This window comes from Pogona vitticeps, chromosome 5, assembly GCF_051106095.1.
Source record: "Pogona vitticeps strain Pit_001003342236 chromosome 5, PviZW2.1, whole genome shotgun sequence".
Classification (NCBI taxonomy): domain Eukaryota; kingdom Metazoa; phylum Chordata; class Lepidosauria; order Squamata; family Agamidae; genus Pogona; species Pogona vitticeps.
The window spans coordinates 195,105,645-195,125,710 of record NC_135787.1 but is presented as its reverse complement, the minus strand read 5'-3'; the positions used below and the strand labels follow the sequence as shown (position 1 = coordinate 195,125,710).

General features: G+C 50.1%; 1 protein-coding gene across 2 annotated transcripts in view; it reads right to left on the bottom strand.

Moving 5' to 3' along the window:
* Window positions 1-1,152: 1,152 nt before the first annotated feature.
* The window catches only part of LOC110090287 (uncharacterized), a 43,049-nt gene continuing 24,135 nt past the window's right edge, over window positions 1,153-20,066 (bottom strand). The window contains exons 11-15 of one of the 2 annotated variants that reach the window (XM_073002402.2): window positions 18,706-18,837; window positions 16,974-17,052; window positions 15,396-15,586; window positions 10,076-10,096; window positions 1,153-5,349 (exon numbers count right to left, since the gene is read on the bottom strand). In XM_073002402.2, coding sequence (XP_072858503.2) covers window positions 4,357-5,349; window positions 10,076-10,096; window positions 15,396-15,586; window positions 16,974-17,052; window positions 18,706-18,837 — 1,416 coding nt within the window. In that variant the 3' untranslated portion in view covers window positions 1,153-4,356. The remainder of the gene's footprint in view (window positions 5,350-10,075; window positions 10,097-15,395; window positions 15,587-16,973; window positions 17,053-18,705; window positions 18,838-20,066) is intronic. The other variant, XM_073002403.2, reaches the window with a different exon arrangement.

Below are 20,066 nucleotides of genomic sequence, written 5' to 3'. Positions count from 1 at the left end.
AGATAGGACTTTTGTGCCACCGTTTAAAACCCTTTTCCTAAAAACCGCTAAGGGGTGTGTGATCAGGCAGCCTGCATTTTGGACCACTGGTGGCATCGTTTCTTTTGAGTTATTTCCCCAAAACCAGATGGCGTACAGGAACTGATGAACTGACCTGATCCTGCTTGAGCCCCATCCAGTAGCAGGCGGGTTACTCACTTTTTGGAGTGAATCCTGTGTACGTGGAAGAGTCACTTCAAGGGAGACTGCACTCCATAAAGTGACCCGCGCCATCCTATGTTGCCATCTGATTGCACACAAAGAGTTAAGGCTTTGGCAGCACCAAGACTATGAAATCTTAAATGTTTCCGATGGCAGCACATTAATTTGTTGTTGTTTAGTCATGTCCGACTCTTCGTGTCCCCATGGACCAGAGCATGCCAGGCCCCCCTGTCTTCCACTGCCTCCTGGAGTTGGGTCAAAGTCATGTTGGTCACTTCGATGACCCTGTCCATCCATCTCATCCTCTGTCGTCCCCTTTCTCCTCTTGCCTTCACACTTTCCCAACATCAGGGGCTTTTCCGGGGAGTCTTCTCTTCTCATGAGAGATGGCCAAAGTATTAGAGCCTCAGCTTCAGGATCTGTCCTTCCAGTCAACATTAATACAAGCATAAAATTGGGCTCAAGGAGGTTTTCCTTACTCATAAGATCAAAATCAAACCCAGGCAGCGCCAATCCGTAGGGTACTCTTCAGATGAAGGGTAGCAACTCTGTAGATGACTGGCAGCCTCCTAGTACGAGGGTGCCAACATGAACAAAAGGGCACGGGCAACGGGTTCATCGGTCAGACATCATGAGGAAGTTTCAAGATGTTCCTGCAGTCAGGAGCATTTCATGACAAATGCAGTTCATTGGCCTAGTGGCACATTCCGAGCGAAGGCAGGGCCTCTGGAGCATGGAGACATTTCCTTATGGACACGAAATAAGGGGAGCAGGAGGGAAAAGCCAACCAGGGCTAAGAGATGCCTTCCTGAGAAGGACCACTAAAGAATTTTTTTAAAAAATCCCAGTGAGCTTTCAATGATAATTCATCTTCTTCAGGCTGTGCACCACATTCTTTTGGGTAGTTCCAAAATTATACTGTATGATTTTATCAAAGTCCCCAAATCTCAAGTTAAGCATCTTAGTTGGAGGTGGCTGCAGTCTGCAAGAGGATGTGGCTTGAAACCCCTCGGAATGTATCACCCAACTCCTTTTTATTTTAAAATGCCTTTAATTTGAAAATATAAATAGACAAGAAGATGGCGTAACACCACAGAACTAACCTTTCCTCCTTTTTTAACACAGTGCTGGCTGAGGGAGCTTGCATTTTCTCTCCTTCCGGAGAGAGGGAGGCAACCGTTACAGATGTGGCGGGTGGGTGGACAAAACCCCCCAGGAAGGGCCTGGTAGAACATCGGGCAATGTTGAAGGGCCCCCCACCTCACTTCTCCAGGATCAGCTGGTTGTTTAAAACGCTTCTGCTTCGTCACCCCTGGGTGAAATGGGCACCCATCCCCATGAACTGGTGGTAGATAAATAGCTTAGGAGCCATGGTTGAGGTGAGAGCTGAAGAGGTGGGCTCAAGCCCGGGGACGAAGGAACGGAGGGGAGGCCGAACTGGCGGTGCTGTGCCATGACGTCACCGTCGCTGGGCAAGCCACAGCCGCACATGACCCGCTCACCTCAAATTCAGGGGTGTCCAGTGGAGAGCGCCTGCGGGTCGCCTCCTGCTTGCTCCTCACCAAGCTTCAAAGTGGTGGTGGTGGTGGAAGGAGACCCAATCGCTTCCCTTTGTGCAACACTGACTGATGTGCCCTTGAGCCAATTTGGCCACCTGGTCATGGTTTTCTCGGTATAAAGCCCTCAGAAGTGGATAATTTTCTTGGATTGCTCTGGGACCTCTTGTGCAGCTTGGCCCAAGGCCAGCTGGGCGGCAGGCCATGTGACCCCATCATCCACACACCCTTGGGGTGCCTGATTCCACCACCACCCCTCAGCAGGGAGATCCAGACTCCGGACTTTGTGGCCAGGTTCTCCAAGGTCATCTAAGGTGAAAGGGCCTCAGCATGTTTTTGCCTCAGTTGCCCCCATCTCTTTGAGACGCTCGGCCTCGCCGCCTGATACCTCACTGGCCCTAGCGTGAACCAGGAGAGGAAAGGGTTGCATCTGGAGTCTGTTTGTACCACAGTACGGAGCGGACAGCCGGCTGGCCGCTTGAAGGGGGCCCGTTCTGCCTCTGAGGTGTTTCTCCCCTCCCCTTTGGCTTCCCAAACCGTCTTCTCTTCTCTGTGAATCGTCTTTGGAAAAGGGGCACCTGGAAACCCTGTCTCTCTCTCTCTCTCTCTCTCTCACACACACACACACACACACACATTGTCGGCTACAAAGGAGATGTGTGTATGTGTGTGTTGGAGCATGACAGCACGAGTAAACTCACTGTCAGAAATGGTGCACCTCTGAATGAACCCCTTGCACGGTCATAGGGCCCAAGTAGCGTGTGGCACCCCCCTGTGACATCGACAGAAATGCTGGTACCACAACTCCCCGGATGCAAACGATCCTTCCTGGGACGAGGCAGATGGTCGGGACTCTTCCAGCCTTTGTTCAGCTTAATAGATGAATTTTGCACTGAGACGGTTGACATTTTCCCCACCATCCACATCCCCCTCCCCTCCTTTCATTGCATAATGGTGCATTTCTCTGTGACTCCTTTTCCAATCCCCTAAAATCAAGGTTTATTTTAAGGTAACACATTGCACTCAGGGCGGTGTTTGCGTTTTTCTCGTTTGTGGCTGATGTTTACAATGCGTCATCATCCGAGACAATCAGCACCCAGGTCTCTCTGAAAGGGAAGAGGGGGCTCCAGCCGAGAAGAGTGTTTATGGCCAAGGTGTTTTAAAGGAAATGTTGTGACGAGAAGCCCTTCCCCACCCACTGCTGCCCCCAGAAGTGCCTTTTTAAAGGAACGTTGAATGTGACCTCTGTGCTCCTTGGCAACCCAGTGAGATATAGGGATGAATTTTTGCGCCACCTGGGAGAAAGCAGTGTGATCCTTGTGTGCTAATTATGGTGACAGTAATGCCACTGATGGTTTTTAAAAGGATTTCAACTGTGAGAAGGAGGGCTGGGTTGCCTCAGATCTGAGATCCATGTGAAGTCCGACATTTTACCCACGTGAGCAGAAGGATGCCTCCGTTCTCTAGCAACCGGTACTGAGAGTTAACCTGCCTTTGATGCTGGAGGTGATGCCCAGTCTTCATGGGGAGGGCTGATCTAGCCTTGCTCTTCCCCACTGTGACTATAACCCCCTTTAAAGCCATCAGTACCTCTTGTGGCAGTGAGTTCCCCTAACCCCACCATGTGCCGAGTGAAGCACTGCTTCTGGCCATTTGCCCTGGGTCTCCCCTCATTCAGCTTTGGTGGGTGGCTTTCCCCCCCACACACACACACACACTCTGCTTTCCCCACACTGTGCGTGATTTGATACCCTTTCTTTCCTACCCCCAGACCCTCTTTTTGTAAGCAAAGCAGCCCCCAACATGGTGATCTTTCCTCATAGGGGAGCCCCCCCGAACAGCAGAGGGCTGCCGCCTTGAGGCCCCCCAGGTGAGCTCCCAGGAAGCACCCACGCAGCTGCTTTTTTCACACAGGAGGCCACGGAACGGACGGTCCTTCTCCCTGATCTGACGCAGCCCTTCTCAGCTAGGGCACAGAAACTACGTGGGCTCTCCGCACGGGGCCGAGGAAGTCAGAATCCGTTGTCCCTGGGGGCTTCGAATATTATAAACACTGCTCTCAACGACATTGTCCCTTCGGAAATCTTCATTTCCCTACAAAAAGCATACTTGCTTTTCATGCCCCGTGAACGGTTTGGGGGAAAAAAAGAGAGAACCCTCTCATGGATGGAGGGTTTGTGGGCCAAATTCGAGGGTCGGCCACCCAACGTGGCTGAAGGGGGTGGTACCTTGCCTTGGCAACCTTCACGGAGACCTTGAGCTCCCTTCTGACCTTGCAAGTCTCTTGCCGGACTATGGCAAGAAAGGAATGAGGTTGTATGCATGCCCCTCCTCACCCTAACCGTGCACCTTCCACTGAATATAGGAAAGGACATCCATTTATGTGGGAGAAGGAAGTTCGGAGGGCAAAGCCCACAAACTCCGAATGCACTCCGGAAACCAAGGGCATTCCTGACCGCCACCCATGCGAACATGCAGTTGTTGGGGCCCAGAGGCCCTCCTGACGAAGCCACACTTCTAGGCAGTGCCCAGAGGGCATAATCTGGACCCCACCCCACCTCTACCCCGGGGCTGTCAGAGGCGGCTGTGGAAGGGCCAGCTAGCACTCGATGGAATCTTCCAGAAGCTGCAAAAGGGTCACAGGCATCCTCACGTCACTGACAGGTAGAGATGCCAGGGAATCTTGATAGGTGGGCGAGAGAGCCTTGGGGGTCTCCTCTCCTTCCTCCTCCTCTTCATCCTCCGAGGCCTCGTTGAGCATTTGCATCTCTCTCCGCAGCAGCCTTGGGGTTCCGGGATCCTCTTCGGGGGACGCAAGGGAGTCGTCAGCCTCAGCAGCTCCTGTGACGGTAGACGCTCCGGAGATGGCCCGGGAAGGGTCTGCCCTTTCACCGATCCCTCCTGAGGGGTCTGTGGGCTCCCTGCCCCCTTCGTTGTTCACACAGTTCCTTTCTGCAGGAGGGTTTTCAGGAGGAGGCCCTGTTCGGATTGTGTCTCCGCTGGCCATCCCCTTGCCTTCCTGCTGAATTTCTTTTTCTCCATCTTCTTCTTCTTCTTCTTCTTCTTCCTTTTGGAGCATCTCCGCCTCAAGACGTTTTTCTTCCTCTCTTCCTTCCAAGACATCATCCGACGGTTTCTCCTCACTGCCAGCTGGGCCAGGAGAGGGAAGGGACACCTTATCGGCTTGCGTTGCTGCCTCTTCTCCCACCTGAGCCCCTTCTGATGATGGCTGCCCGGCAAGGGAGTTTTTCGACAAGGCCTCGTCTTCCACAACGGGTGCGATATCACTGGGTTGCTCAAGCATTTTCCCGTTGAGGAGAGCTGCTTTTGCATCTTCTTCCTCCTCCACCTCCTGCTTCAGGGTCAAGTTTATTTTGGCCTGGCCTCCTGCCCTGGGGTCAAAGTTGGCCAGCGAATTGGCCATCAGGGTTTCTCTCACAGCCACAGCTTTCTCGCTCTTCACCGAAGGCTGTTTGGAATTCGGCACCTGGCCTCCTCCATAGGTCTTTGGCACCTCATCACCCAAGTCGCTGTAGCCTTCATTCTGGAAATAAATCTCTCCTGGGGTTGGAACCGGCTTCCCAGCATTGACCTGCAAAGAAGAGGACATGGTTGAGAGGCCAACCTTCTCAAGATGTTCCAGAGGCCAGGGCCGTGGACGATCAGCACCATTCAAGGATCCAAGAAGGCCCACGGGTGGGCAGAGGGACCTGCCCTGAACAGGTTCTCCTCCCAAGACAGTAGCACTGCGGTGGCACTCCTCCTCCTCATCATCATCAACGGGCAAGGCTCCAACGCAGTCTACCATCCTTTCAACCACTGCCTGGAAAAAGCTCTTCCAGACGACAGCTTCTCCAATCCCTCAGCTCATGTGGTCCGTGTCCATGCCAGCTGGGGGGTGGAGAGTTATCTGCAGGAACTTTGCCCATGACCAACGAGCCATTTCCAGGTGGTTTGTAAGCTGCCCCCCAAAAGAATGCCTTTCTTCCTTCTCTCGGTCTCTCAGCCATCCAGTGCTGAGCCTCCGAAGCGAGCAGGATGCTGAGGCTGAAACCAGACAGGGGGTCACACCTCTGGATGGATGAGCTATCCTGTCTCCTCTCAGCGGGAGAGCCTCCTGTTCCTGCCTGGGTCCTAGCTGCAAACTTTCTTCCTGAACAGGGAAGCCTAACTAAGCCCTAGAAGAGCCTTCCAGCTTAGCTTTTTATCCCAGATAAGACACATGCCGATGTTCATAAGACGTGTGTGTGTGTGTCAGGTGTTAAATGTGACTTATGTGATTCTAAAAGAGGACAAGCCATGGATGCATCCGATCCTCTAAAAACTGAAGTTAAAACGTTATTTTCAGAAGGTCATTTTTAGAAAATTAGAGGCATCCATTGGCTTGTTCTCCTTTTTAACCCAAAAGTACCCGTTCTAACACTAGCATGTTAACACGAATGTGTTATTTTTAAGCTCCCTCCTTTCCTAATGCTCACCATCGCTAAGAACGTCCTCCTCCTTTCGACATTGCCCCACCCTTTACCTCCCAGTTTTCAGGTGGGTCTGTCCGTTTTCTGTTGGGCGATGGATGGATATCCTTTCATTAGCGTCGCGCTGCCCTGTTTCCCTGAAAATAAGACCTAACCTGAAAATGAGACCTAGTAGGATTTTTCAGGATGCTCATCATATAAAAGGTAAAGGTTCCCCTTGACGATTTTTGTCCAGTCGTGTCCGACTCTAGGGGGCGGCGCTCATCCCGCTCTTCAAGCCATAGAGCCAGCGTTTGTCCGAAGACAATCTTTTCCGTGGTCACATGGCCAGTGTGATTTAGACACGGAACGCTGTTACCTTCCCACGGAGGTGGTCCCTATTAATCTACTTGCATTTGCATGCTTTTGAACAGCTAGGTTGGCGGGAGCTGGGACAAGCGACGGGTGCTCATTCCGTTGCGTGGATTCGATCTTACGACTGCCGGATCTTCTGACCCTGCAGCACAGGCTTCTGCGGTTTAGCCCACAGCGCCACCACGTCCCCTGGTCATCATATAAGCCATACCCCAAAAATAAGCCCCAGTGAAGTGAAACCCCGCCCTCCACCCTTGTGCAGCAACCAGAAGAAGAGGACAGGACTGTAAAATAAAACATCCCCTGAAAATAAGCCCTAATGCGTTTTTGGAGCAAAAATTAATATAAGACCCTGTCTTAATTTTGGGGAAATACGGTATTCCTTGAAGCGTCTTGCGTGTAACCGTGGCTGCAAAGTTAGATGAGGCAAAGGGTGTTTATCCAAAGTAGAGAAAGTTGAGAAATTGTGTTTGGCCACTGCCGTGCTTACCGCTTGTGCGTTGCACCTTTCTGAAATACTGAACTTGGGCGAAGGGGACTTGTGCCTCCATGAAAAGCCATCTGGACTCCTGGAATAGCCTGCCTAGGGGGCTGTCTCTGAAAAATCTCTGGATGGTTCAGCCGGTCCAGAACGTTTGGGCAAAATAACAAGAAGCCGGTGACTTCCTTGCTAGAAAACCTTCACTGGTTTCACGGATTTACTTCCAGGAACCATTTAAAGTGCTGGTCATTATGACCTGAAAACTTACATACATGGCTTGAGGCAAGAGTGTTTGAAAAGCTATACAGTATGCTTCCTTCTGAGCCTGCCTGAGGATTGAGATTTGGGAGGGGGGGCAAGGAGGCCCTTCTTTTGGCCCCAACAACTTTTGAAGCGAAAAAAGGGGGCTTTCTTTGATGACTGCTCCAAAGCTCTGAAATTTCCTCTTGAGCAAGGCTGCCCAGGGTCCCCATCCCATCCCAGTTTTCTCTTCTGCCATTGGGGCTTGTGCTTATTTTTAGAATCAAATGAATTTACATTGGTTCAGACGGCACACTTGCTTCGGCTGATACAGGGAATGACCAGAAGTTAGCTCTCCCAGCTTTCTAGTTTAAAGGTGAGGAAAGAGAAAAGGAGGTATACTCGTGGGGGTGTCTGTTCTCCTCAACCAAGTGTCCCCTTGTCTCCAAATCATTTATTTATTTATTTATTTATTTATTTGTTTGTTTGTTTGTTTGTTTGTTTGTTTGTTTGTTTGTTTATTCCAAAGGGTGGATACTAGCATTGGTGCCCTAGACCATCTAAAAACCAAAAAAAGGGGGTGGGTGGGAAGCGAGCAAGGAAAAAATAATCAGGGAAGAGGAAATTGGCAGCCAGCCCTTGTTTGCAACTTACTAAGGGAGCCCTGAGGGAGCTGTAGCCACTGGAAATATGAAGGGACACAGCTGAGCCACCTTAACAAGTCCTCATTCGCAATTTCCTCCACTCTCTTTGCTGACTGACTAAGGCATGATCTGCTAAAGTGAATTTATTTGGAGAGACATGACTTTTCCTGGATGCCACTTCACAATGGATCACTTTGCATTTTTTTTTCCTGCTGTATCCTCACACTCCGAGTCTGACCCAGAGCTTTAGAAATAATATTTGTTTGAATCAAAACTTCCAGAATCAAGGGCTGGTAGATCCTGGGGGTTGTCATGAGGGGACTTTTCCACGTTCCATGTAGGACCACTGGCATGGCAGGCCTTAGTGGCAGTGAAGGGGGGGGCAGTTCAAAGCCCTGCTCAGCTATGAAGTTCAGTGGCTGACTTTGGACCAATTGCATTCTTTTGGAGCCTGGCCCACCTTGCAGGATTGTTGAGAGGATAATGTATGGAGGAGGGGAGACACGAATCCTGCTTTGGGATGACTGCAACAGAAATGGATGCAAATGGATAGCAATTTATGGGTTGCATCATGGTAAGAGTAGACAGCATGATACTTCACACATGAGGTTTCCTGAACAAGCCAGAGTTCAGCCTCCTTGTTTTCAATGGGGCTTAAATCAAACAGTGAAATAGGAAAGCATGCTGCTTGTATATCACCCCATAGTGCTTAAAGCACTCTTTGGGCGGCTTACAACATAATTGTGCACACAGCAACTTGTCCCAGTGAGCTGGGTACTCAACTTACTGACCTCAGAAGGATGGACGGCTGAGTCAAGCTTGAGCTGGCTACCTGAGCCCCTAAGGGATCGAACTCACGTCGTGAGCAGAGTCGTAACTGCAGTACTGCAGTTTAACCACTGCACCACAAGGCACATACCATATTTTTCTGTGTATAAGACTATAGTTTTGTCTGAAATCTTTAGACTAAAAATTGAGGGTTGTCTTAAACACAGAAGGAAGCTGAGGAGAGAACAGAAACAAGCGGAGGGGAAAACAGGGATCAAAGCGATCCTGCAGCAATTTGATCCATTTCTTCCTACACTTGCTAAGCCTCACTTATTTTTCTTAATTTTGGATTAGAAAAGTGGGGGGCATCTTATACATGGAGGTGTCTTATACATGGAAAAATAGTGTGTGTTGTCTTCTTCCTCATTCCATAAGCTGGAGGGGATATTCTCACAGTTCATGTGGTGAAGCACTGGATACGTGGAATAGGGCAATGGGATATATCCTCTGCCAACTGGCACCGCCAATCTTGCCTGCAGTGACCAGCGGAGGCTCTTCACTAGACCTGTCTTTAAAAAAAGGGCTAGAAATTCCAGAGGTTGAATCTGCAGCTGTACACCTGCAGGCTGCAAGCTGTTCTACAGAGCTACACCCTCTACAATTATGATGCGGGATCCATTCAGGATGTTCTTACCCACGGCATGAGGTCCTTCCGACTCATCTTGGTTTTCACGAAGAAAGCAAGCAAGGTTACCCAGCATAAGTGCCATGCTTGAGAAGGGAGTGTGCTCAACGGCATTTAGCTATGGATTGTGACCAATGTAGAGGAGGATCATGTGTGGCTCCCTTGGTAGTTTTTAGCCACCTGGCCTTGCCATGGCAAACTCAGGGTGGCTTTGCTGGTCCGGGAACTCCCCACGGGGAGCATAACTATCACCCAGGTCCTGCTGGTCTTTCTCTGCTGAAGGCAGCGACGTACAGTGGACCCTTGACTTACAGACGGCTTGACTTACAGACGGCTTGACTTACAGACTTCTCTGGCCGCAAAATTTAGGTTTGACTTGCAGACTGAGATTTGACTTACAGGCCGGAAAAAAACCAAAATTGAACAAAAATGGCCTGTTACGGGATTAATCAGTTTTCAATGCACTGTAGGTCAATGGAGACTTGACTTACAGACTTTTTGACTTGAGAACCGCCTTCCAATACGGATTAAGTTCTCAAGTCAAGACCCCACTGTACCAACCTAAGCCGTCTCTGCTTGGACCTACAAGGATGCTGGGGTGGGGGTGGCAGGGGAGTCTATGGCTTATCCCCGTAACCCCCACTGCCCCCATTCCCTCCCCTCTGGACACTCACCGGCTGGAACCATTTTAAGCTCTGTCAGATGGCAGGGCGAGCCGAGAGCGAGAGGTGGGAGAGGAAGCCAGAGAGAGAGAGAGAGAGAAGGAAAAGGCATGAGAACAGGCATAAACAGAAACACGGCACAGACACATAAGAAGAAGGGTGACCCCCCCCCCCTCAGCCTGACCAGGGGTGGCTTTCATGACCGCCTTCGGACAATCTCTGCAAATCAAGCGATGGGCTCAATGATGGGTCACTCGCCGTCCATCCCAATAGCCAAGAAACTGCCAATGTCTCCTATGTGGGTACACAGACTCGTCGGCTTAGAGGATGATGGGCGAGAACCCTGCTGGGAACGGTTGTCAGGACGGGTCCAGTTCTCATTGGACTTCAAACTGGTCACAGCAACCTGGCGATCCTTTTTACCGTGGCCCAAATCCATGCCAAAGGATCCGTGCTGCGTTCAAAGCGTGCCGACAATACGCCCGTTTGCTCAGAGCAGAGAAGGGCTCTCGCGTAAGGCTCACCTCCAATTTAAAAAGAAAAAATGTTGGCCAGATCCACACAGGATATTTCAAGGAAAGACTTCTCGAAACATCCTAGCTGGGCACCTAAAAAGACCCCCTGTGGATTTGATTTATCCCTTTAAACAGAGCACAAGTCCCTAGGGTTCAATTTTACCGGGTTCAAGACAACGTTAAAACGTGACAGCGGAGTTAGAGAAGCAACTTGCCTCGTGCAGATTTCCTCATTATTATCGAGGAAGGATTATTTTCTCCACATCACAAACTTGGGCTTGAGTCCAGCACTGTATGGACAGGCCCTGACATGGTCTCTGGACTGGACACTGTCGATTATAAAAGGGTTTAAGGGCCAAGGGTTTGCAAAACCGGACTGAGATGGTGGAAACGTGGAGCAAGGCTTCAGTCCCACAGAACACCTGAGCAAAGAGTCACCTGGGAAGGGAGGAGAAAGCCAGGCCCACCTGTCTCTCCTGATGGATACCTGACTCTCTTAACCTGAGGTCTGTTCCACTCCATGCCTCTCTCCATGAGATTCAGCCAAGAAGAGTGTGAACCACACGTGGGTGATGGGAGCAGCAGGGACTTTTTAGCATGATGAGAAGTGAGTGCCGGGGATCCGGGTCAAGGGAAGGAAAACTCTCCCTCCAAAGCTCTCGAGTTGGTGGGTCACCCACCATCCCTGGAAGGGACTGGTCCTCCCGTCTCCGTTTGCAATGCTGCCCTGCACCCACTCCGCTGCGTAACAAAGGCCCAGAGACCCAGCAGCTACACGAGGGTTTGGTGTTTTTTTTAAATATAAATCCTTCTCACTCCTTCCAGAAGCGTCCAGAAACACAGCAGGACACAACCCAAAGAGGTGAGTGCAAGAGAGACGCACGTACGCTCCCAGCCAGAGTATCGGAAATGCTAGTCTCCAAACTCTGTGATGTGCGACAGTTCTCTGCAGCTGGCACCTTAGCTGTCTCATGTCTATCATCATCATCATCAGGGGCTCTGAAGTCAATTCTGGTCTGTGGCAACTCTTTTGAGGGTTTTCCAGGGGTTTCCCCATCCTTTCTTCTAGGGTCGCCCTGGGAACTCTGAGCAGCTGGCCCAAGGCCACCCAGGCTGGTGGTTCTCCCCCAGGAGGCCCAGTGGGGGATTGGACCATGAGAACCATTGACGTCTGGGCCGGCAGATTATTTTCCCACCCCCTGTCTAACTAGGGGCAAATGCTCTTCTTCTGCCCAGTTTGAAGCAGCGCCTGGGAGAGGCAGGGCGAGGAAGCCAAGATGCCGCTTCTGAGTCGGGCACCTGCTGGAGGGGGAGAGGTGCCGAACTGCCAAACACCTATTCCGGCGGTAAATGAACCCGGACAAACTGCTGAACCAGGGGAGGGGGGAGTTGTGCCCATCTCTGGCCACAACATCTGGAGCCAGCGATAGTCATGAAGTTCCTCGGCTTAATGGGAGTTGTAGAGCCGCAGAACTGGAGGCCACCCCCTTAGCTCAGAACCAAGATGAGGTGTGACGGGTCACCGTCATGACCGCGTTAAGAGATTCCCACGTGGTCCTGAGCACAGCAGATATTTAAATACATCAGGGGCCACCTTGGAGAAAATGGCAAAGACGACTCTGGGGGGGGGGACCACATGAGGAAACTGAGGACATTTTCGACTGCTTCTGGAGCGGCCCAGTGCAACTTCCTCCCACCCGCCCCCAGTGATCCCACAACATATGGGGAAATGTGCTCAAGCCTGACTATGATCCGTGTCCAAGCCGGACTTCTTTTTGGTCCTGCAGTGAGGGGGGGTACTTTTTGAGGAGTGATTCCCCGATGGAGGAAAGACCGCTTTCAGGAAGCTCTGCACCCCCAGCAAGGTGCCCCTTTCCCTCTGGGATCAAACATCCACCCCTCGCTTGCCATCAGACGGAAGCCTCTCTTTTATTTAAGGTAAGAGTGGGCGATACCTTTTGTTGTATGTACGGCTAAAAACCAAATAAAAGGTCTGTCGTTTTGCTTCCGTTGAACAGACCACTCCCATGAGGGCCACAGCATGACTCAGGGTTGGTTCACAATAAAAGGCGCGATCAAAGGAGTAAATGTAATAACAACCATATAACAACGAACCACAGGTATCACCCGCTCTTACATTGTGTCGCCTTTGAGGACCACCCAGTCTTTTCTTTGCATCCTTTATTTAAGTTTCTCCAGGTGTAGGTCTTCACAAAATCATTAAAAAAAAAAGGGCTGGGTGGCATTCACAAAAAAACAAAAAAACCAGTGCTGAGAATAAGGCAGGATTTCAGAAATGAAGCCTCCCATCGTTTCTGTGAATTGGGACAGTTTCCCCCATTCCTAGATGATGGGAGAGGGTCAGGCTGGGGGAGATGAGGGCCAGAGGATCGGGTTCACATCCAGGGTTTGAGGGAGGAGGATGGCCCATGACTACCAAGGATGGAACACGGGGACCGAGGAAAGGAGAGAAGGAGAACAGACGGGCTGGCCACTTGGACGACCTAAGGAAAGCAGGGTTGAAAACTGAACATGCCACATTTAAAAGCAGGGGAGGCTCGCTTAAGCCAACCACACACATCTCTTTCTTTCAAAGGGTTGTGCTGCGGACGGGGACGGTTGGTGACCCTCAAAGGAAAACCTTCTCTGCACCTTGAGAGCAGTCGCCCATTGTTCCTGGGGGGTTATTGGGTAACTCTATTGCCCCATCACTCTCCTCACCCACCTTGTCAGCCAAAGAAAACGTCAGAAAGGGTCCTGTTTTAGATGAATGAATGAATGAATGAATGAATGAATGAATGAATGAATGAATGAATGAATGAATGAATGATGGGGGTGATGAATGGAGAAATCAATGCAGGCTCGGCACTCAGTGTTTCCAAGCCATCCACCAAAAAGCAGGATGGAAAGGTGAAGCGGGACAGTATTTCATCCCTTTGTTTCATGGGCTCTGATGCCTGTTTATAGTTTTCATTGTGAAGCTTCAGAGGAAGACCCGGCTAGCCTCTCTGAGCCCCCTGGTTCTTCCCAACACCTTTTGATAGGACCCAGGCCTTATAATCCATCTTATCCTCTCTCTTTCACTTTTGGTCTGGTCCAAAGCAAAAGCTCTTACCTGCTTCTTATTGCTACGGTCAGTTTTGTCCCTCTGCATTGTTGTGGCTAGCTACCTTTAGGACTCTTTTTTGCTTTTAATGTTACATTTCCAGACTCCCCTTTTGTTGGTCCAAGTAAGGTGATCATCAGCACGCCCGATGGCAGATACAGGAGGTAGCTAAAGAAGATGGCTCTCTCCATAGTTTTTGCTTCCTGCTCCTCTGTATGTCTATTGAGTTCTGGATGGATTTATTAGGCCGACCTGTATTTTTGCATCTGTCTTTCTGATCTCACTGCATTTGACCCTAACCCTGATACCTTTCCCAAGCCAACCCAAATACGTATCTGAACTGATTTGACATTGTGTTTGTCTCGTTTTTGCTACCCGTACAGCTGGGTTCACAAAAAAGAAGTCCAAAACTGGGAGGCAGGGGTTCACCCTAACCCCATGCCTTCCCCTATAGCATCTAGGGATCTCTTAAATGGAGTGTTAGAAATCAGCATACAAGGTGAGCAGAATCGTCCAGGAAAGTGTCTCTGAGTCCATAGAATCCATCACGCCATGAAATGACCTCCCTATCCTGGAGGCAAGACTTGAGAAATGGCTTCGTATTCCTCACGTGATGGAGCAAAAGGGTCGGCAACATGCAGCCCTCAGGCAAAACTCAGCCTGCCCCCAGGGCCCCGGATGTTTCCCTGCTTGAAATCCTGCGATCCACAGAACCCCACATCCCCTCAATTTTCTATAACATTTTAAACCAACGTTCTATGATGTTCTGAAGGGAATATGAGAAGATATTTTTACATTTCTGATAGGGCCCCTCAGTACACTGGGGGCTCTCCAAAGCCTGAGACAATCTTTTTAAATGTTGAGATATAGATCTATATATGAATGGCTATCAGAGGTGGGAGGTATTTTCAATTTTTTTAAAAAAAAATCGCACCTGGGAGAAAAAGGCCTAAACAAGAAGGCTTTGAGGCTGAGCTCGGCCTCGTTCTACCTAAGCTTCCTGTTCCTGCCCCAGTGCACTCTGGGAGCCCTCTTTCTTACCAGGAAGCTAGGGTGGAGCTCGGCCTAAAAGTTACCCAGTTTAGGCCTTTCTCCCAGGCGAGTCACATTTAGGTGTTTGTAAGATGCCTGTAAGGTAGATAGAACTCCCAGAATGGAGAATTGTGGGATTTCCGGGCCAGAAAATCCCAAATTCCTTTCCCTAGTAAAAATCTGGAGCGTCTGTGTGTTAACCTACTTTTTTCTGGGGTGCTGGGAGGGCGCATAGCCCTTCAAAGGTCCAGGAATGGGGTTGCGCAGCCCCCCCAAACTGGTAGAGTTTGCCCACCACGGCAATGGACGAGAAATCATACATATAGGCTTTTTCAGCAGAGGCAGCCGTGGCCTCTTCAAGTAAGAAAAAGGAAGTTTTTTTAAAAGGGGGGGGGGAATGAATAGGTTTGGGAGGCATTGCTCTGTATCTTTCCAATGATCCCTGCAGATTCAGGGCTAGATTTTGCTGCCCTTTGGAAAGCATGCCCCATTCCTCCATCCTAGTTAGAGTCCTAGCCTCGTGTCATGTGTGTTGCCTGTGTATGTGTGTAAAGTGGCTCTGAGGGACATTCAAGAAGGCAAAGACATCTCGGTTCAGCCACAGCTCCTCCCGGGCGGCTGTGACGCCCTCTCTAGCCACGTCCCCTAGAAGCGAGCTCTCCGGCTGGTCCCCACTTACCACATTCGGATGCTTCTCCATGGCTAAAGCCGCTCTCTCCATGTTCTGCTGGTGCCGTTGCCTCTTCTTCATGGTGCGCAAGATGAGGAAGAGGGCAATGGCCGTCACCAACAGCAGTGCCCCCAGGCCACCAGCAAGGACCCCGGAGTCCAGCGCACCCTGGTGTTCCGCCTCCAGAGGGTCCATGGGGACTGTCCGAAAGAAGGAGGAGAGAGGAAAGAGTGAACCTCTCAGCACGTGGTATGAGCCGTAGAGGGAAATGCATTGGCTCGACTCCTACTAGCCATTGATATAGATTCGTTAGGCAAATGCGCAAGTCTTAGAAGCAAGTAGATGGAAATTAGGAGCAAGTAGAGGGAAATTCATTGGCTCGAATCCTACTAACCATTGGTATAGATTCGTTAGGGAAATGTGCAAGTCTTAGAAGCAAATTGCCCCTCATTAGCAAGGGGCTGGTTGACCAGGCCTTGTGCCTAGTCGCAAGGCCAGGAACAAAACCAGCATCCTGTTAATGAGTAACAATTTGCCACCAAGAATTACACCGTTTCCCTTCCGCAAGTCTAAATCGCCAATAGGATTCCAGCCATTCATTCAGGTGTTGTATTTTAACTGTGTCCTGCCTGCACAGTGCCATGACACCTCAGGGTAAGGGGTTTAAAAGAAGAATGGAACAGTTTAAAGCACAGAACATCATTAAAAGAATTTGAAAATAATTTTAGGGGTTTGAAACCCTCCAGATTCAAGAGCATACCACCACCTACAGCAGCCAAGACCTTTAAACCCCAACAGATCTGGTAAAAACCTATGTTTTAAACTGGAATCAAAATGAAAGCAACGTTGGTGCCAGCAGAGCCTCTAAGGGGAGCACGTTCCACAGCTGAGGTGCTGATGGATCGCAAAGACACAAACAAGCCATCCAAGGCTGATGATTTTGCTAGTTTCCCACAAGAAGGCCACACTGGACCGACATCTTCTGATGATTCACAATTTTCAGAAATGTGCAAAAAAAAAAATATCACTGACTATAGAAGGTTAAAACAAGGCAGGGATGTATGTCTCTAGCAGTAGGGCGTGAGGTATGTCCCTCCCCCAAAGGATAAAGTACCTCCAAGAAAGCAAATGTCAGAATCTCTATGGACTGAAAGAAGTACAGGCAAAGGGCAGAGGGGGTGGATCTGAACCAGATAAAGGCACAAAGTGGTTGAAGGACACCTCGCCTATCTGCATCCTTTACTTGAGGAATCATGGTACAGGATGTGGAACTCCTTGATATCAAACTGGCCCACCCAGGCCTAATCCTGCTGCAGACAGACAACAACTGCACGCCCCTAATGTGCAGAATAAAGGAAAACGTTGCAGAACCTAGGTTGCAGAATTTAAATGTGCTTCATGCAGAATATAAACAGAATGGATGGCAGCTTCTGTGTGTGCACATGCAGAATAAGGGCACTGGGGACTATTTTTGTGTCCCTTTGGCTTTCCTGTAGCGTAGCAGACCAGTGCACCCAGGCATTCCCACTGAGACAATGTGCAAAGGAGGCCAACCTGTCCATATCACACACACCCTCCCTGGCATACCTGCTTCGCCAGGTCTCAACACCTCCACATGGACTGTCGTGTTGGTGGTCTCCCCAGACTCCTCATCTCGTGCAACGATCTAAAGGAAGAACCAGCACTCAGCATCAGGGTAGGGAGGGATACTTGGGACCCAATCCAATGGGCTCTTTAGGGTCACCTGGAGTCAAATAAATATGCGTGATGCCATTTGGTGTGATCCTGGTGTCCAAAGAGTATATCAGAACTCCAAGCAACCTTATTTTGGTCTAGCTCCTTCTAGTAGGAATTTCTCATATCCTGAAGTGGCCGGCTTCATAAGCGAGCCACTTCAGGACATGAGAAATTCCTACCGGGTCTTGAACAGCAAGAAGGTTCACTTGCGGTCCGTTCCCAGCATGCTGGAAATGGACTAAACCAGAATGATCCTACCCTCATCAAAGAGATAGACAGAAAGGTGGAGGGAGGAACACACAGGGGATGATTTGGTGCGCCCCAGGAATTACGTCATGCGAAAAGAGAGCTAACCAAACGGTCCTTGCTGCAGACCAAGCAGCAGGCTAAATGCTGGTCGGTCTGATTGCACCTTGAGTTAGGACTTCTTCCATCTTATCGCTTTATCACCATACCGACACCCTTCCCAGTATATGGAAGAGGGAAGACCACTCCCTCTTTCCACTTCTACATCTTTTGAGCAGGAAAGCCATGCCAGAATCACAGGCCAGGCACTTGCTGCTCATAACTTTGCATTTGAGTGTCTGTGCCTTGAAATACAAAACTTTTCTCTCCAGAACTGGCGTTCCCACGGAATGATGGAAGGGAGCCCCCCTGTCTCCAGTTTGTATCCCCAACTACAGGGACCTGGGGGGAGGAACATAGGATCTGCAGCAAGGGGTCAAAAAGATGGGGCCGTAACTGCACTCTTGGCCCACTCTACGGCGGCACTTTAGGATCTGCTCGGGTCTTATGCAGGAGCAGGTTGTGGATCACTTCCCAACGAACCACTTTCTGTGACTGGTCTTGATGCCAACATCAAGCCTGCAGCCTCCCAGAGAGGCAAAGGGGGAAATACCAATGGAAATTAAATTTATTTATTTATTTATTTATTTATTGGACTTATATACCGCCCCATAGCGCTACAAGCACTCTCTGGGCGGTTTACAATTTTTAATTATACAGGCTACACATTGCCCCCCCAGCAAGCTGGGTACTCATTTTACCGACCTTGGAAGGATGGAAGGCTGAGTCAACCTTGAGCCGCCTACCTGGGATTTGAACCCCAGGTCGTGAGCACAGTTTTAGCTGCAATACAGTGTTTTAACCACTGCGCCACGAGGCTCTTAAATATGGTGGATTCACAGTTCCCCCTGGAAAATATTAGCTTGGCACCTCCAGAGGCTGGCAAGGGAATGAAGTGCCCCTTCTTTCAGAAATCCATTCCATTCTGAGGTTTGCAATGTGATTTAACAGAGACTGAAATGCACGCAGAGTCATATACGCATCTGAAAACATGCTTTGTGAATGTGCTCGGGAAATGCATGTTGCTCTTGTCATGTGCTGTCCAGTTGCCTCTGACTTGTGGCCATCCCATGAATGAGCCATCTCCCAAATGTCCCATCCTCAACAACCCTGCTCAGCTCTTGTAGGCTCAAGCCTGTGTCTTCTTTTAGGGAGTGAGTCTATCTCACATGGGGGCCTTCCTCTTTTCCTGCCCCCTTCTACCTTTCCGGGCATGATGGTCTTTCCCAGCTCCTACCTGCAAGGCGTAGCGCTGGAGGGCCTGCAAGTGGTCAGCTCGGGCGATGAGGAGTCCGCCTGGGGTGATCTGGAAGAGCTGTGTGTGGTTTGACTGGTGCTTCAGGGTATAGCACACCATGGGGTTAAAGCCCTGGGGGAAACCCAAAGGAGGAGAAAGTGGCATATGAGACGGAGGAGCAGATATTCATCCTACCCCCCCTGGCTCACCCCTTAGGGGCTGGAGAAAGAGAAATGGGGGGAAAAACAGCTGATTCCCTTCAGGAAAACAGTGCTCTTGAGGGACTTCGCATAGGCTGCGAGTTCTGGGAGTTACAGTTGGACAGCAGTAATTTTTGCAAGCCCTGCCAGCTTCAGATCCTCCACTTCTCCAGTTATAGAAAAGACCAGGCAGCAGGTGTGAGGCTAAAGATCTTCCGCTGGGTGCCACAGAGATCAGCAGACACTGGAGGATGATTGAGGTTTAGAGGCAGTAGGCAGGCTCCCGGCGGAAACCCTGTTGCCCAGAGGAAAGGTTGAGAAAGAGCTCTTCCCACCACCCAGAAGCACTCATGCGAACCAAAGCAGAAAATAACCACGCTAGAGGGAGCAACGGCTTGAGGTGGTACCTGACAGCTCTCTACATCAAGGTGAATCATGGTTTGTGAAGCCACAAACGACATGACAGGCAACCCCCACCCCCAATGAGCGGAACTCTGCTGCTCCATTTGCCCGCTCCTCTTTCACCGTTGGCAGCTGGCAGAAAAGAGTCAGGGACAAGCCGTTGTGGCTGGATCACAGGTCACAACAAGCCATGCTCCATACAAGCCAGAGTTAATAGGCCAAGAACAAATTATGGGTTTAGATAGTGGCTTTGGGCTGCTTAACAAACTGTGGTTTGTCAGTAGAGATGGGCTTAGCAAACCATGGTTTGCCAGCCATCACTTGTTACAAGGCACAAACCCAGGTTATATGTTCTTATGTTCTCAGTTGCTGGAGACCAAGAGATTCCCAGAATGGAAGGGATCCCCTCTTCGCATAAGGGAGAAGAGATGGAGGAGAACCTGATGATAAACAGAAACTTCCGTCCTCTTGGGACATGTCTCAAAAAGACACGGTAGGGAGAGGGGAGGGGAGTGTCATTCTTCAGAGTCCAGACTAGAAACGAACCATCTTGGGTGACTTTGGATCCAATTCCCATTTCCCTGGATCCAGGCCATCTGTCCTACCGAAACCAAAAGTAGGCCATGTGTAGGGCACCCTGACGTAGACAGAGCTCCCCAAAACATCATGTGATGGAGTATTTCTAACACGCAGCTGGACACCTGATTTTGCAGTCAGCAATTGTGTTCCGTGACTGCTGCCTCTTGCTTAACAGATGCT